The sequence below is a fragment of the Schistocerca serialis genome, chromosome 11 (genome assembly GCF_023864345.2).
Source record: "Schistocerca serialis cubense isolate TAMUIC-IGC-003099 chromosome 11, iqSchSeri2.2, whole genome shotgun sequence".
NCBI classification, from domain to species: Eukaryota; Metazoa; Arthropoda; class Insecta; order Orthoptera; family Acrididae; genus Schistocerca; species Schistocerca serialis.
The window spans coordinates 63474268-63491590 of NC_064648.1; the positions used below are offsets into that span (position 1 = coordinate 63474268).

The 17323-nt window shown below is 44.5% G+C and overlaps 1 protein-coding gene across 1 annotated transcript in view; it reads right to left on the reverse strand.

Moving 5' to 3' along the window:
• LOC126427035 (secernin-2) overlaps window positions 1-17323 on the reverse strand; it is a 106873-nt gene that overhangs the window by 11297 nt on the left and 78253 nt on the right. The window contains exon 6 of the mRNA XM_050089211.1: window positions 16741-16902. Within this exon, the coding sequence (XP_049945168.1) occupies window positions 16741-16902 (162 nt within the window). The remainder of the gene's footprint in view (window positions 1-16740; window positions 16903-17323) is intronic.

A 17323-nucleotide genomic window follows, 5' to 3' on the forward strand; every position in this document is an offset into this window, starting at 1 on the left:
AATGCAATAGGCATACTATTTACTCATTTTTGCTGGTTTTTACAGTTACAGGTATCATACAGAGATTTGTGAACAACTTTTGTACCTGTATGGAAGACTTCACGAAGGTGGCACAGGTCCGTGGCAGATGAAATTCTGGATGGTTGTATAATGAATTTGTGGGAGAGTATTACACAAGAACACACAAACAATTCAAAATTTGTAGGAGACTTATGTGCAGTTGACATAGCTACTACTTCTACAGCTTCAGACACTAACATAGGTACCACTGACACACTGGTTAACCCTGTGTCAATTGGACAAGTGGGTGAAATGTCTAGTACAGATGCAGCAGTTAGGGCAGACTGCCTGTGCCTGAAGAAGCATTTCATCGAAGTTCTTCAGCATCAGTTTTGTGCTCCCAATTCATTTCTATGAACACTTACCACTCCATAACTCAAGCAGAGCTTAGAAATCTATACTATTACATAAAGACAAGCCATCCATTAACACAGTCATCCAAAAACTGTGAAAAGTACTTGATATATTTACTTCAAATTCTTACACGATACTCTAATGAACATTTTGGCAGATATAGGCTAGATTTTTTTTTAAATGTACACAACATATAAATATACGAAGTGTGATAAAAAAGTAATAGGAATTTTTTAATTTTACATGCTTTATATATCCAATTTTCAGTTTTTTTTTTTTTTTTTTTTTTTACCTTGTTGGTACACTTGTTCCTGATGTATGTCTGCATTTACAGCTGTTTTCAATATTTAGTTCATTGTTGACAGTTGAAAAAGTTGTGTTTTTTAGTGCTAGGTGAATTTTCACTTTTGAAAAAGAGCAAAGAATTTGCATTAAATTTTGCTTGAGAAATGGAATAAAGTGCAGCACCGCATTCCGAATGTCAACTGTGACCTTTGGCGAATCTGCTGCGAGTAAGAGAAGAGTTTACGAACGGTATAAACCTTTCAAAGAGGATCAGAATGACTTTGAAGACGACAAATGACCTGGATGCTCTAGCATATCAAACACTGATAACCATATGGAAAAATGAAAGAAAATGGTTCTGGAAAAATCACCAACAAAGAGTTTGCTGATAATGTCAGCATGTCCTCTGGCTCACGCCAAGCAATTGTTTCATATGTTTAGGGCATGAAACGAGTAGCAGCAAAGTTTTGGAACAAACTGTTGAATTTCAGTGAAAAACGACATCACACAGAAATCGCAAAGGAATTGCTGAATTAAATTGTCACTGACTGATAACTTCTAAAGAAGGCTATAACGGTGACGAAACAAGGATATACAGGTATGGTGTCCAAGCCGAGGCCCAACTGTCACAACGGAAACTGCCTGAAGATGAAGACTGCAAAAAATTTGACAAGTTAAATCACATATGAAGATCCTTCTCACTGTTTTCTTTGATTACTATGGAATAGCGTATCACAAGTTCCCGCCTTACGGTCGTACAGTCAATAAGGGATACTAACTGGAAGTTATGTGCCATTTGCACGAAGCAATTCGAAGAAAATACCACGATTATGGCAAAACCATTTGCTGAAATTGTACCACGATAATGGTCCTGCTCACGGCTCAATGCCTGTTATGTTGCTTCAGCCACCATATTTGCCAGACACTGCCTCATACGATGTCTTTCTATCCCGAGGCTGAAGAGAGCCAGGAAAGGACGTAATTTTGCCATCATTGACGAGCTAAAAATGGAATCTCTGAAGGAGCTGATCACCATAAAGAAAAGTGAGTTCCAGAAGTGCTTACAAGATTGGAAAAAGGACTGGCACAAGTGTATAACATCCGAGGGGGATTACTTTGGAGAGGAGAATGATCTTGCAGAAAGATTACGTAAGAAAATAAAAAAATTCTGTTACTTTTTGATCTCACCTTGTACACGTTATATATAACAGCACAACGTTATTACCAAAAATCTCGAAAAGTCCTCAATTGACTGACTTCAAATTTTTTACACAATGCTGTAATGAACGTTCAGACAGACATAGGCAATAATTTTTTAAATATACTGGATGATTCAAAAATAAAGGACAGATTTCAGTTGTTTATTACACACAAGCTATAAAAGATAGTCACACACTACACATGTCACTAGATGGAGGAGGCTTCAGACCTTTTACACGGCGGCGCTGCAGCTTGTCTGTGGCAACTTGGTGTCTACACCACAAGAGCAATCATTTTATGTGTAGGAATTTCTGCGAGGTCAATCCACTGTTCAAGTGAAATGTGCATTCTGCCATAAATTCAGCAAGTAGCCACCTCTCCACAAGCAGATTTATAACTAGCATACAAGATTCTTGGAAGTCGGTTGCATATGCAAAGGGAAGAGCACTGGTCAGCCATGCGGGTCTGATGAAAATGTAGGGTGTACCCAACGTGAGTTCACAAAGAGTCTTCCGAATTCCTCAAGATGGGCACACCAGGAGCTTTAACTCCCTCAAACAATGGTACGGCATTTTCTGAAATGATGTTTGCCTACAAAGCCTTACAATTTGCAGTTACTGCAGCAATTGCGTCTGGGCGACCATCTCAGAAAACACAAATTTTACATTTCATTTCTCCAGATATGGGAGGACACTTTTTCAAATGACTCATCTTTTTGGACGAATCAACATTTCATCTATTGGGCAAGGCACATTGTCACAATGTAATAATTTGGGTATGGTTGATAGACACACAAACAAACACAAACATACACACAAAATTCAAGCTTTCGCAACAAACGGTTGCTTCATCAGGAAAGAGGGAAGGAGAGGGAAAGACGAAAGGATGTGGGTTTTAAGGGAGAGGGTAAGGAGTCATTCCAATGCCAAGAGCGTAAGGACTTACCTTAGGGGGAAAAAAGGACAGGTGTGTGTGTACACACACACACACACACACACACACGCACACACACACACACATCCATCTGCACATACACAAGCAGACATTTGTAAAGGCAAAGAGTTTGGGCAGAGATGTCAGTCGAGGCAGAAGTACAGAGGCAAAGATGTTGTTGAAAGACAGGTGAGGTATGAGCGGCGGCAAATTGAAATTAGTGGAGACTGAGGCCTGGCGGATAACGAGAAGAGAGGATATACTGAAGGGCAAGTTCCCATCTCCGGAGTTCTGACAGGTTGGTGTTAGTAGGAAGTATCCAGATAACCCGGACGGTGTAACACTGTGCCAAGATGTACTGGCCGTGCACCAAGGCATGTTTAGCCACAGGGCGATCCTCATTACCAACAAACACTGTCTGCCTGTGTCCATTCATGCGAATGGACAGTTTTTTGCTGGTCATTCCCACATAGAAAGCTTCACAGTGTAGGCAGGTCAGTTGGTAAATCACGTGGGTGCTTTCACACGTGGCTCTGCCTTTGATCGTGTACGCCTTCCGGGTTACAGGACTGGAGTAGGTGGTGGTGGGAGGGTGCATGGGACAGGTTTTACACCGGGGGCGGTTACAAGGATAGGAACCAGAGGATAGGGAAGGTGGTTTGGGGATTTCATAGGGATGAACTAAGAGGTTACGAAGGTTAGGTGGACGGCGGAAAGACACTCTTGGTGGAGTGGGGAGGATTTCATGAAGGGTGGATCTCATTTCGGGGCAGGATTTGAGGAAGTCGTATCCCTGCTGGAGAGCCACAATCAGAGTCTGATCCAGTCCCGGAAAGTATCTTGTCACAAGTGGGGCACTTTGGGGGTTCTTCTGTGGAAGGTTCTGGGTTTGAGGGGATGAGGAAGTGGCTCTGGTTATTTGCTTCTGTACCAGGTCGGGAGGTTAGTTGCGGGATGCGAAATCTGTTTTCAGGTTGTTGGTGTAATGGTTCAGGGATTCCGGACTGGAGCAGATTTGTTTGCCATGAAGACCTAGGCTGTAGGGAAGGGACCGTTTGATGTGGAATGGGTGGCAGCTGTCATAATGGAGGTACTGTTGCTTGTTGGTGGGTTTGATGTGGACGGATGTGTGAAGCTGGCCATTGGACAGGTGGAGGTCAACGTCAAGGAAAGTGGCATGGGATTTGGAGTAGGACCAGGTGAATCTGATGGAACCAAAGGAGTTGAGGTTGGAGAGGAAATTCTGGAGTTGTTGTTCACTATGAGTCCAGATCATGAAGATGTCATCAATAAATCTGTACCAAACTTTGGGTTGGCAGGCCTGGGTAACCAAGGCGGCTTCCTCTAAGCGACCCATGAATAGGTTGGCGTACGAGGGGGCCATCCTGGTACCCATGGCTGTTCCCTTTAATTGTTGGAATGTCTGGCCTTTGAAAGTGAAGAAGTTGTGGGTCAGAATGAAGCTGGCTAAGGTAATGACGAAAGAAGTTTTAGGTAGGGTGGTAGGTGATTGGCGTGAAAGGAAGTGCTCCATCGCAGCGAGGCCCTGGACGTGCGGAATATTTGTGTATAAGGAAGTGGCATCAATGGTTACAAGGATGGTTTCCGGGGGTAACAGATTGGGTAAGGATTCCAGGCATTCGAGAAGGTGGTTGGTGTCTTTGATGAAGGATGGGAGACTGCATGTAGTGGGTTGAAGGTGCTGATCTACATAGGCAGAGATACGTTCTGTGGGGGCTTGGTAACCAGCTACAATGGGGCGGCCGGGATGATTGGGTTTGTGAATTTTAGGAAGAAGGCAGAAGGTAGGGGTGCAGGGTGTCGGTGGGGTCAGGAGGTTGATGGAGTCAGGTGAAAGGTTTTGTAGGGGGCCTAAGGTTCTGAGGATTCCTTGAAGCTCTGCCTGGACATCAGGAATGGGATTACCTTGGCACAAAGAGTCTCCCGAATTCCTCAAGATGGGCACGCCAGGAGCTTTAACTCCCTCAAACAATGGTACGGCATTTTCTGAAACAATGTTTGCCTACGAAGCCTTACAATTTGCAGTTATTGTAGCAATTGCGTCTGGGCGACCATCTCAGAAAACACAAATTTTACATTTCATTTCTCCAGATATGGCAGGACATTTTTCAAATGACTCATATTTTTGGACGAATCAACATTTCATCTACTGGGCAAGGCAAATTGCCACAATATATAAACATACACACAAAATTCAAGCTTTTGCAACAAACGGTTGCTTCATCAGGAAAGAGGGAAGGACACGGAAAGACGAAAGGATGTGGGTTTTAAGGGAGAGGGTAAGGAGTCATTCCAATCCCGGGAGCGGAAAGACTTACCTTAGGGGGAAAAAAGGACAGGCGCGCGCGCACGCACGCACGCACGCACACACGCCTCATTGTCTGTGATTAGTCCCGTCCAACAATACGTCCGTTCCTTAGAAATTGTCAAGCAGTGTATACAGGGTGATATTTTAGATATATTTTTCCCACGTGGAATGTTTCCCCGCTCCCGGGATTGGAATGACTCCTACCCTCTCCCTTAAAACCCACATCCTTTCGTCTTTCCCTCTCCTTCCCTCTTTCCTGATGAGGCAACAGTTTGTTGCGAAAGCTTGAATTTTGTGTGTATGTTTGTGTTTGTTTGTGTGTCTGTCGACCTGCCAGCACTTTCATTTGGTAAGTCACATCATATTTGAGTGACCTATGACACGAATGCCATGCTGCAAAATTGGTTGTTTCCTCAATTCCACGAAGACTCCAACAATTTCATTTTAATGCACGACAGCGTCCCACCTCAGTTTCACCTTGTCGTGTGGCGTTATCTTAAGAACACCATCCCACAACATTGGCCTCCCAGTTCATCAGAGCTCACACCTTGCAATTTTTTTTGGTGTGGTGGTACATAAAAGAGTCTTTGTTCCACCTATGGCAACTACTCTCATAAGCTCAGAAATCCAATTGTCGAATCTGTCAATTCAATGAACAGGGACTTGTTGATGTGTGTGGAATGAAATGCACTACTGTTTTGGTGTTTCCCGAGCAATGCATAGTGCTCAGGTCGAGTGTATAGTTTACAGGGTCTGTGCGAACATAAAACTCTGAACCTTTTAATCTACACAGTGACACACGGAATATGTTTCTATCTTTCATCATTTGTCTGCAATGAACAATTGAAATCTGTTCTTTCTTTCTGAATCACCCTGTATACACTGCTTGACAATTTCTAAGGAACAGAGGTATTGTTGGACGGGACTAATCACAGACAATGATGGACGACATGAAACACAGTAAATACGTTAGAGGTGCAGTGCTATATTTATAACAAAATATGGTATAGATTTCACCACATGGGAAAGCAGGGCAACAAACACAAATAATGCTCATATTTGGCACAGGTCAGACTCCCAACATATGTATCACTGACAAACTGCAATAAGAAATTAATGACAATATACAGGGTGTCCCATTTGTCTTGACCACCCTAAATAAGTGATTGACCAGAAGCAAATTACAAAATGTTTCAAGCAAATGTTCTTTAGCGATCAGGGGGATATCAATCAGCATAATTACCTTCATTGTAGCTTTGTTTTTTTTTTACAAAGATATGAACAGAGGTATGACTTTTTTAAATGGCACCCTGTATTTTTTATTCAGTAATTCATTTCCTCTCCTAAAGACCTATTCAAAAATGTATCACCGTGTACCATTCACTTAAACACAACATTATTAATTACATAACACAACATTGACATTGACGCTCCCAGTGCTTAGTGCAGGTCTCAGGGTAATGGAAGACATCCACGGGCTGATGGTGACAGAGGACAAACGTAAATGTAAGTAGAATGGACACCTGTCATTCCGTCAACTGTCGTCAGTTGAAGAGCTGTGTGAGTAGAATGTACACCAACGAAGAGAAGGTAAAAATGCTACCCCTTTATGGGGAATGTGAGTTAGCAGTACAGTAATTGGTTATACTATTTTCTTATCCACGTTTAGACTAACATTGGTGAAATAAGGGCCAATAACTGTAGTACCAAGAATCCCACACCAGATGTTACCTCTCCATTGACACTGATGTTCCACCTGTCTAAGCCATCACGGGTTGTCGCTGGACCAATAATGCACGTTCTTTATATTTACCTGTCCTTTGTTTGAGAAGGAACATTCATCGGTAAATAGAACATTGGAGAAGAAGTTCGGGTTGGCAAAGATTTGTTGATGTGCCCACTGACAGAACTGTACATGATTCTGGAAATCATTCCCAAGCAATTCTTGATGTAGGTGTTCATGGTAAGAATGGCACCAGTGACTTGTAAGAGTATGTTGTACACTGGTTTTAGGAATGCCAATCTCGTGTTCAAACTGTTATGTGCTCACATGTGGATTCATAGCAACGGAAGTGAGAACAGTAACTTCGGCAGCTTCGTCTGTGCGAGTGCTACAACTGCATTGTCACGGGTTGAAACTTCCTGTTTCCTGAAGCGTTGCAACAAGGTAAGAAAACATCCGTCGGGAAGGTGGATTCATATCAACATATCACTCTCTGTACAATTCCACAGCCTGCATAGCATTTCACATACCTTCAACAACAACAACGACAACAGAAACGTTATGTCGATGCAGTTTGTAGGAAGGACAGCCTTTACTGTATGCCTACTCTACACAACAGTATTTAGAAGGACTAAACTACTGTACTAAATGTACCTGTGCATAAGAAAATAGTATTGCAATTGCTGTACTGCTAACTTACATTCCCCATAGATGAATAGCATTTCTACCTTCTCTTCCTTGGTGTACATTCTACTCACACAGCTCTTCAACTGACGACGGTTGACAGAATGACAGGTGTCCATTCTACTTATGTTTACATTTGTCCTCTCAACGTCAGCCTGTGGACGTGTTCCATTACCCCGAGTACCTGCACTATGTGCTGGGAACGTCAACATCAATGTTGTGTTATGTAATTAATAATGCTTTGTTTCAGTGAATGGTACACTGTGATACATTTTTGAATAGGTCTGTAGGAGAGGAAATGAATTACTGAATAAAAATTATAGGGTGCCATTTTAAAAAGTCATACCGCTGTTCACATCTTTGTAAAAAACAAAGCTACAATGAAGGCAATCATGTCGATTGACGTCCCCCTGATGGCTAAAGAGCATTTGCTTGAAACATTTTGTAATTTACATCTGGACAAACAGTTATTTATGGTGGTCAATATAAATGGGACACCCTGTAGAATGTGAACAGGAATGTGATGCTGCTGCTGATGAACAGGGTTCAATCCGAATGAGTGATGCTGAAAGACCGAGTTTACTGAGAAGAACACTAAGAGAGACTGACATAGAAACAGATGATAAAAGCAAACCAATTCTCAACACATTCACAAAGGCCCAGATCTAGGGGGACAAACCGGGGTATCTGCCCCAGGTGTTAATTTTAGGGGGCACCAAATCCAAACCCTTGGAGAAAAAAACCTTGTTTCACAAGTGCCTAGCATCCAGTGCGCATAGGTCTTTCAATTATTCATATGATTCTGAAGCACATCCCAGTTGGTTTTTGAACATTTTTGAACAAGTTGATTTTTGAATGTGTGCATTGTGTATGCAATGTCTCTGCTGGTGAATCCCCATTGCATCTAGAAATAATAAAACTTTCCTGCAGACAAAAGGGGACGGGGCTATATAAGCTGAGCCGAATAAACCCGATTGGCTTAATTCCAATCGCTGTTTGTTTATGAGGTAGATTGGGCATGTGAATGATCAGCATTGTTATAATTATTAGTGAAATCCATAGATTCAGACTACCCGAGTGGAAATAAATGACTAACAGGAATAACAGGTAAGAAAGATTACGTATTGCCTTCTCGGTGTACACGAAATTTTTGGCAGATCGCTACACTTTTAAGGACCAGCTGTACAGTTCCCAACTAGCAGCCATTTTAAGTTCTATTCTTGGAATAGCATGGAAAACATGTAGCACAAACACGTATTAATGCCTAACTGGAGAATAAAAGCAGGATTACTGAACCTGTGGTTCTGGCAGGGTTAGCAAAGTTAACCAGTGAATAAGTTTTGACAATGTCACGAATAGTTACAGAATTAGTGCTGACAAGATTGATGGTTAGAATGAGGAAGGAGAAGAAATCATATGGAAGAATATGAAGATTCCAAATTTATATAAAAATTTCATACTACTACTTCCTGATCTCATGCTTGAGAAACTGGAGCGTATGAATGGAATGTGGAACTATTTCCTAATATAAAACATTTTGCTCACAGTAATTCTAACAGGCACTTGATGTTGATTTTGTAAATTATATTCTGTCATGTTATTTATGTAAATGAGGTAGAAAAAAAATGACCATTTAAGCCAAAACAGTCTAGCTTATTTGGCGCTTGTTGCAACTGCTACAATATTAGAAAGGTGTATTTCCTTTAATTAGAAGACAGCAACAAAATAGATGTAATCAAATCAAGACACCACACAAGTCTTTGGTACTATTCGTATTAACAGCTTTGTCCGTAGTAAACATTGACATTTTGATTTTTCATGTGGCAAAACATTTGACGAACTTTGATGAAGTAATAGATTCTTTCACAAAAAGGAAAGCATGCCATGTAAAACTGCAGCAAGATTAGAGAGAAAAAATGCTGAGACCTAAGGATCAAAGAAATGAGTACTGTCTTGCTTGTCTCTTCTTGTCTTTACTGGTTGTATATTTCCTGTATTTAATTTTATGCCACATAAAAGAGAAAGTTTTTAGGTAATAGGCAATAAAGAGTGGAAATGTTCCAAAGATTTATTCTCCTGGTCACAGGTAATACAGATAATTCCACCCAGTATTAATTGTGAGGGGTTTTTACGGGTGGAGGGGGGGAGGGGGTAGCATGTCAAACTAGCCAACTGGGAGCAGGAGAGCACCATAGGACATTTTAATTTCGACTGTTCTGAATATGGGTTTAATGGATTCCATTACAAAATGTACAGTTTTGAAATCTACAGATCAAAATACAGTGACCTGCCATAGACGAATGCTGTTTGACGAGGTGTGGCACTGAACTTTGGCACACTTAAGACTAAATAAGTTGTCTTACATTTCCTCGCACGTATATGTTTTATAAATTAAATTCTCCAGAAAGATGTGCACTACAAAATGAATTTTTGTGGCGGCGTTCGTAGCGACAAACAATTCGCTGTAGAAACGGCTTACGAAGTCACCGCCACACTTTTAATAGCGGGCCGACCGGTCCGCTGGAACAGTGAACAGAAAGATGAAAACCCAAACACTGATTAAATAAAAGTCGGTACTTATCTTTATTAACGAAGATACAGAAACAGTAGTGAACTCCGTGTCTACCGAAATCTGACTAGTTCGAGTCGGAGCGGCTAGGACAGCGTCGGCTGACGACAAACAACAACTCGGCTGCGATGAACACACAACTGACTAGCAAGTACACAATTCGGTGGCGAGTATACAACTGAGCGGCGAATACAGAACTGTCCTAGCGCTCGCGACTCCAGCGCTTAAGAACCCAGAAGCCAGCGGTGGCGCGCGCAGACTTTCGGCGATTTGCTGTCTCGCTGGCGCTGCTTATGCGGCCGGCGTCCGGACTTTGATGCTGCCAACCTTTTGGCAGCGGGCTCGGGTGGCATTACTGGCTAGGATATAACACTCCTCCCCCCCAAATCGCCGCACCGTCGTTGAATAATGACGTGGCGAGCGTCGACGGCGGGGGAGGGGTCTGGCCGCAGGCGCAGCAGAAGAGACCGGGGCGGAGACTATTGTCGGTGGCAGTCCCCGGTCCGCACCCCAGCATTGGCTGCGCGGGGCCTCGGGAAACACCGACTGAAAACCGAGGTCAGGGTGCACGCCTGTGACCACGGGCGCAGCTTCTGGTACTGGACGCGACAGGGCGTCGGGACCCACGAAGAGAGGCAGCGTCTCCTGACGCTGCGTCGACGGCTGCTGAGTGGGCGCCGGACAAGGCGCTGCGGTGTCAGACTCCTTGGGGGTGCCCAAGGAAAGCGGCTGCAGGACAGGCTGCACAGCCACCGCTTGGGAAGGCGGCCCGGCTGAGGGGTCGGCGTCCATCAGCTCCGAAGGCGGTGGCGACTGAAGAGGGACCGCAGGCGCCGGAGCGACCACCTGGGGCGCTCCCGGATGAAGGTGCGGGGGAGGCATCAACGGGACGGGCTGTCGGCGTGGTAGCGGCGACGGCTGCTGCTGCTGCCCTGGGGGCGGCAGCGAAGTCGGAAGGCGCGGCTGAAACCCGCCGCGGACCAAATCTGTGGACAAAGAACGAGCGGCAGAATCCGGGCGGCCAGTGCGGCGCAACTGGTTCTGATGCCTCCTGTGCACTCCAGTAGCACCTTGAACAGTATAAAAACCGCGACCCTGGACACTTATCACGGTACCACGTTCCCAACGACGGCGACCGTGATAAACTCTGAAAAAAACGGCGTCGTTGCGCTGAAAACGCGTGCGATGCTCAGAAGCGGTGGGTCGATCCAGGGGGTGCAACAACCGTAGTAGGGTGCGATGACGACGGCCGTGGAGAAGCTCCGCAGGCGAAGGGCCGTCGCGTGGCGTGGTCCGGTACGACGACAGGAACGTGATGAGGGCCTGCTGACGAGAGTGCGTAGCACGAAGGCGGTCCATATGATCCTTGAATGTGCGTACAAAACGTTCCGCTGCACCATTCGATTGAGGGTGGAACGGCGGAGTAAGAACATGGCGAATGCCATTGGCAGAACAAAAACTTTCAAATTCAGCAGAGGTAAATTGTGGACCATTGTCAGACACTAAAACTTCTGGAAGACCCTCAATACAAAAAATTGAAGTCAACGCCTGTATAGTTTGTGCAGACGTTGTAGACTGCATGGGCACAACAAACGGAAAATTACTAAATGCATCTATCACGATGAGCCAACGAGAATTCCAATATGGACCAGCGAAATCAATATGTACTCGCTGCCAGGGACCGGCAGGGCGTGCCCACTCAAAATAGCGTTGAGGCGGAGCAGCTTGGTGTTCGGCACACGTCGAACAATCTGTAGACATCTGCGTAATCTGCTTATCAATGCCGATCCATGTACAATGACGGCGGGCAAGCTGCTTGGTGCGGACCACTCCCCAATGACCTTGATGCAACAAGGCGAGGACCTTGGATTGGAGCACTTGGGGAACCACGACACGAAGCTGGTCATTCTCTGTGCGTAACGGCAAAACTCCGTGCGAAACAGACAACAGATGACGTTGCGGATAATAGCGACGAACCGCAGGATCCGATGTCCTTTGCCTTGGACGGCCAACCACGTTGAACAGAACGTAATAGTAAACTCAGATGAGGATCTGTAGCTGTCTCACGTGCCACCTGACGATAATCAATCGGAAAATCCCGGAGGGATTGATGCTCATCGGCGTCAATCTGATGGCAAGAGTCGTCAGAGGAATCGAAGACATCATCCGCAGCAATCGGCAATCTATAAAGCGCGTCAGCGTTTGCATGCTGAGCTGTAGGGCGATACAGTATCTCATACTGGTATTGTGATAACAAAAGAGCCCAACGTTGTAGTCTCTGAGCTGTCCGCTGAGGAACTGGTTTAGACGGATGAAACAGTGACGTCAGGGGCTTGTGATCTGTTACTAAATAGAATGGTCTACCATAGAGGTAGTGATGGAATTTTGTGACACCGAACACAATAGCCAACGCTTCCTTGTCCAATTGGCTATAATTACACTGAGCTTTGTTTAGCAATTTAGATGCGAACGCAATAGGACGTTCGGTGTTACCGACTCGGTGAGACAACACAGCACCGAGGCCGAACGAAGAGGCATCACAAGCTAACACCAGAGGCTTGTTAGGGTCGTAATGGACCAGACAACGATCATTCAATAAAGCCTCTTTAAGCTGCTGAAAGGCTGATTGGCAATCAGCTGACCACACAAACGGAACATTCTTACGGCGGAGACGATGCAACGGTGCAGCAATCTGTGATGCATTAGGTATAAACCTAATATAATATGTCAATTTGCCAAGAACTGCTTGCAATTCATGCAGATTGCGAGGGGCAGGCAAATCACGAATAGCTGCTAAAAGTGACTGGGAGGGATGAATGCCTTGAGCATTAATAACATGTCCCAGATACTCCAGCTCCGTAAGGAAAAATGAACATTTATCGATGTTGCAACGTAGGCCTGCCTGAGACAACACTTTAAACAAACACTCCAAATTACGGAAATGTTCAGCAGCCGTCCGACCGGACACAACAATATCGTCTAAATAGTTGCAACACGATGGCACATTAGCCAGAAGTTGTGACAAAAAACGCTGAAAAACAGCTGGAGCTGACGCACAACCAAAAGGCAAACGCAGAAAACGGAACAACCCCAACGACATGTTTATGACAAAATACTGTTGTGATTGCTCGTCGAGGGGCAATTGCAAATATGCTTCACGGAGATCAATTTTGGAAAAGAAACGAGCTTCCCCTAACTTATCCATCAGCTCGTCCGGTCTAGGCAAAGGAAAAGAATCAATGACAGTCTGAGGATTAACTGTCGACTTAAAATCAGCACACAAACGTAACTTGCCAGACGGTTTCTTTATAATAACTAAGGGAGAAGCCCACTGGCTCGCTGAAACGGGTTGAATAACACCGTTGTTTTGCCAACGACGAAGTTCATCTTCTACAGGTGCCCGGAGGGCGTGAGGCACTGGACGAGCACGACAAAATCGAGGCTGAGCATTATCTTTTAACGTAATATGAGCGGCAAAGTTCGCAGCACAACCTAGTTCGTCTTTAAATATGTCACTGTATTGTTTACACAAATCGGTTATGCTGTCTTGAGGAACAACAACAGAATTAATTTGCAACACATTGTCTTGGATAGACAGGCCAAACAAGTCAAAACAGTCTAATCCGAAAATGTTTACACTGTCTGTAGCGTGGAGCACTGTGAATGAAACTGTTTTTGTATTGCCACGGAATGTGGCTGGCACGCTACATACACCTAACACAGGAATTTGTTCTCCACTATAAGTAGCCAAAGAATGTTTTGCCGCTGAAAGTTTAGGGCGGCCGATAGCCGCATACGTAGCACTATTTATGAGAGTCACAGACGCACCAGTGTCTAATTGAAAATTAAAGGTCTTATCCTGGATGCGTAGCTTCACAAATAGTTTATTACACTGTCTCTGGATCGGTGCAGTGGAGGCGGAAGACACAAAATCAGCGCGTTTAGCGCGTGTTCGCTGCTTACGACAACTCGTGGGTTGGGCGGGTGGAACAACAACTCCCGCTTCACTTGCAGTCTGTACATTACTTTTTACAGCGTTTGAATTACGCTTGGGTCGCATAGCAGAGGGCTGGGTGGGTGGCTTATTGCGAACAAGTTTATTACCCACACGAACCATGGAAGAGCCTTTAAACGCGACCTTCTGGGCGGGCTGGCTTTGAAGAACATGAATATCCATGGGCTGGGCAGCACTAGAATTGTTCTTGCGTTTACGCAAACAAACAGTCTGGATGTGTCCTTTCCTTTGACAAAAGTGACAAACCGCGTTTCTTAACGGGCAACGTTCACGAGGATGAGCAAGAACACACTTAGGGCAAGACTTAACTCTATCATTTTGCACACGCGGCTGACGAATGTGTTTAACATGACGCGGCCGGCTAGTGTTTACAGTCTGACTCTGCCGGTGGGGCCGCGGGCGTGACATAACTTGCTTAGCACAGGCAATTTGAGAAATACATGGCTGATCTAACTCACACTCAGCATAGTCAAAAGTATCTTGGGCTTCAATGATGTTCATCACAGTCTCTAATGACGGGTCAGGCAACTTTAAGATAGCAGCACGAATACGAGAATTTGCAATGTTTTGAGTAATAGCGTCTCGTAACATGACATCACTGTAGGAAGCTCCACACACACAATTAAATCGGCACTGACGGGTGAGGCCACGTAAATCTGTTAACCACTGTTTATTAGATTGATATGGCAGTTTCTTTAATCTGAAGAACTTGAATCTGGCTGCTGCCACATGAACTCGCGACTCGAAATACTCAGCAAGCTTGTTAACAACAACGTCATAGTCTAAAGCTTCTGGCTGGGATTCCGGGAACAACTTACAAAGTAGTCGATAGACTTCCACGCCTGCAGTGGAAATTAAATAAAGCTGCCGCTCAGTACCCGTGATTTTGTAGACTGTCATGTGCGCCTGCAACTGCGCGAAATATTCTCGCCATTCTTCTCTTGATGCATCAAAAGCACGGAAAGGTGGTGCTGCCTGTGCTTGTTCCTGTTGTGTTGGAGGATTAGCCGCTTGTTTGGCGATTGCTTCCACCAGACTTTGTATTTGCTGACTCTGTAACAAGATCAACTGTTGTAATTCGGCAGACATAGTGAACACAAATTAAACCAGCCCCCAAAATTTTATCGCTATAATTAGTATAACCAGAAACAAGTTGAACCAGCCCCGCACACGAGTTCGGCAGTCCTCGTCGCCAGTTTTGTGGCGGCGTTCGTAGCGACAAACAATTCGCTGTAGAAACGGCTTACGAAGTCACCGCCACACTTTTAATAGCAGGCCGACCGGTCCGCTGGAACAGTGAACAGAAAGATGAAAACCCAAACACTCTGATTAAATAAAAGTCGGTACTTATCTTTATTAACGATGATACAGAAACACAGTAGTGAACTCCGTGTCTACAGAAATCTGTCTAGTTCGAGTCGGAGCGGCTAGGTCAGCGTCGGCTGACAACAAACAACAACTCTGCTGCGATGAACACACAACTGACTAGCAAGTACACAATTCGGTGGCGAGTATCCAACTGAGCGGCGAATACAGAACTGTCCTAGCGCTCGCGACTCCAGCGCTTAAGAACCCAGAAGCCAGCGGTGGCGCGCGCAGACTTGCGGCGATTTCCTGTCTCGCTGGCGCTGCTTATGCGGACGGCGTCCGGACTTTGATGCTGCCAACCTTTTGGCAGCGGGCTCGGGTGGCATTACTGGCTAGGATATAACATGCATACTTTTTGCAAAATATTTTTTGTTAAAAAAATTTTGAAGTCCTGTCTCAAACACTTTGGAGGAGGTGGGGGGGGGGGGGGGGCGGGGAGATTTGGAAACAATATCATAGATCCAATGCTGCATTTACAAGATCAATGTAAATTTAGTTCATAATATTGAAGATTGGCTGGATCTCATCATTTGAGGAAACCTATTTGACATGATGGAACCAATTGCAAATGCTTGTTTTCAAAAATAAGTTATCTGAAGGTTTGTCTAAGCCAGCGGCATCCAACCCACGGCGTACAGCTCAAAGTAAGTATCAGTGTGGCCCAAGAAGTGAACATCTGTCACAAGATTGGTAAACAAAAGAAAGAAAAAATCTGTAAAATTTCGATTATGTAGAGTTATTATCAGGAAAATATTCCCAACGTGAAACTGCCTCCACACAATGCTATTCTCTTATTGGTCCACACCTTTCTTTTTTATTCTTCACAGCTACTGTTAGTGCTAAGTACGTTACGTGCTGCCCAAAAATAAACATCATCTTGCTATGCAGCCCAGGTTGGTTACCCCTAGTCTAAGCATTACATCCACGGCTGCACTAAAGAAAGCTTTGCAAGAAACATTCAAAATGAAGACAAGAGCTGCAGATATCCATAAAACTGCTCTCTCAATAAAGAAAGAAATGAAAAGAATCTCTTCAAGGATATTTTCTTGTAACGAATGAGAATGCCAGTCTCGACCTAGTCTCAAATCTCGCCAGATGCCCCGTACAATCATACTTACATTAGTGAACGTAAGTAGGAAACTGAGTCGTGATAAGTTGCCCACACAGAATTATTTCTTAGAAGCCTTCGAGATTGTCGAGCTTTTGAGAGAGATATTTACCTTTGCCGGGTCCGGGTCGAATGTAGGACTGACGGTCAGGCGCGATATCCGCACGGCCGGTGTAAAGATGAACGGCTTGAACACGGAGTGGCGCGGGTCTGGAGTTGCGGTGAACCAGTGGCAGTGCGGCTTCCCGCTGCCGGGCGGACTCAACACAGAAACCTGCAACAGCATAGGGCGGTGTGTACTTCGGGGTCCCGAATTAGGCGTTCTGCCGTGTCGCGTGCAAAAAGCTGCCGAATAATTAGTATCTGAAATAAGACAGTAATAAAGAGACTATTTAACAATTGTGTTTAAAGTTTGCTGTATTTTCCGAACAATGCAAATGCAAACTTGAGGTTCCCCCTGCACATTGATCTGTACCTCTACACTGATAGTTGTCGCCATCCAACTCAAAATGAAGATAAATTTTGTACCCTGGTTCATAGGGACCAACATCACCTCATATATTTAAGTTTGTCAGCTGAGTTAGGCCACCTCGAAGTCATTTTTTGGCAGAACAATTATTACAGATAACAGACTAGACACATGTTGCACTACCAATTAACCACGATGTGGAAAGTGATAAAAATAACGAGACTGA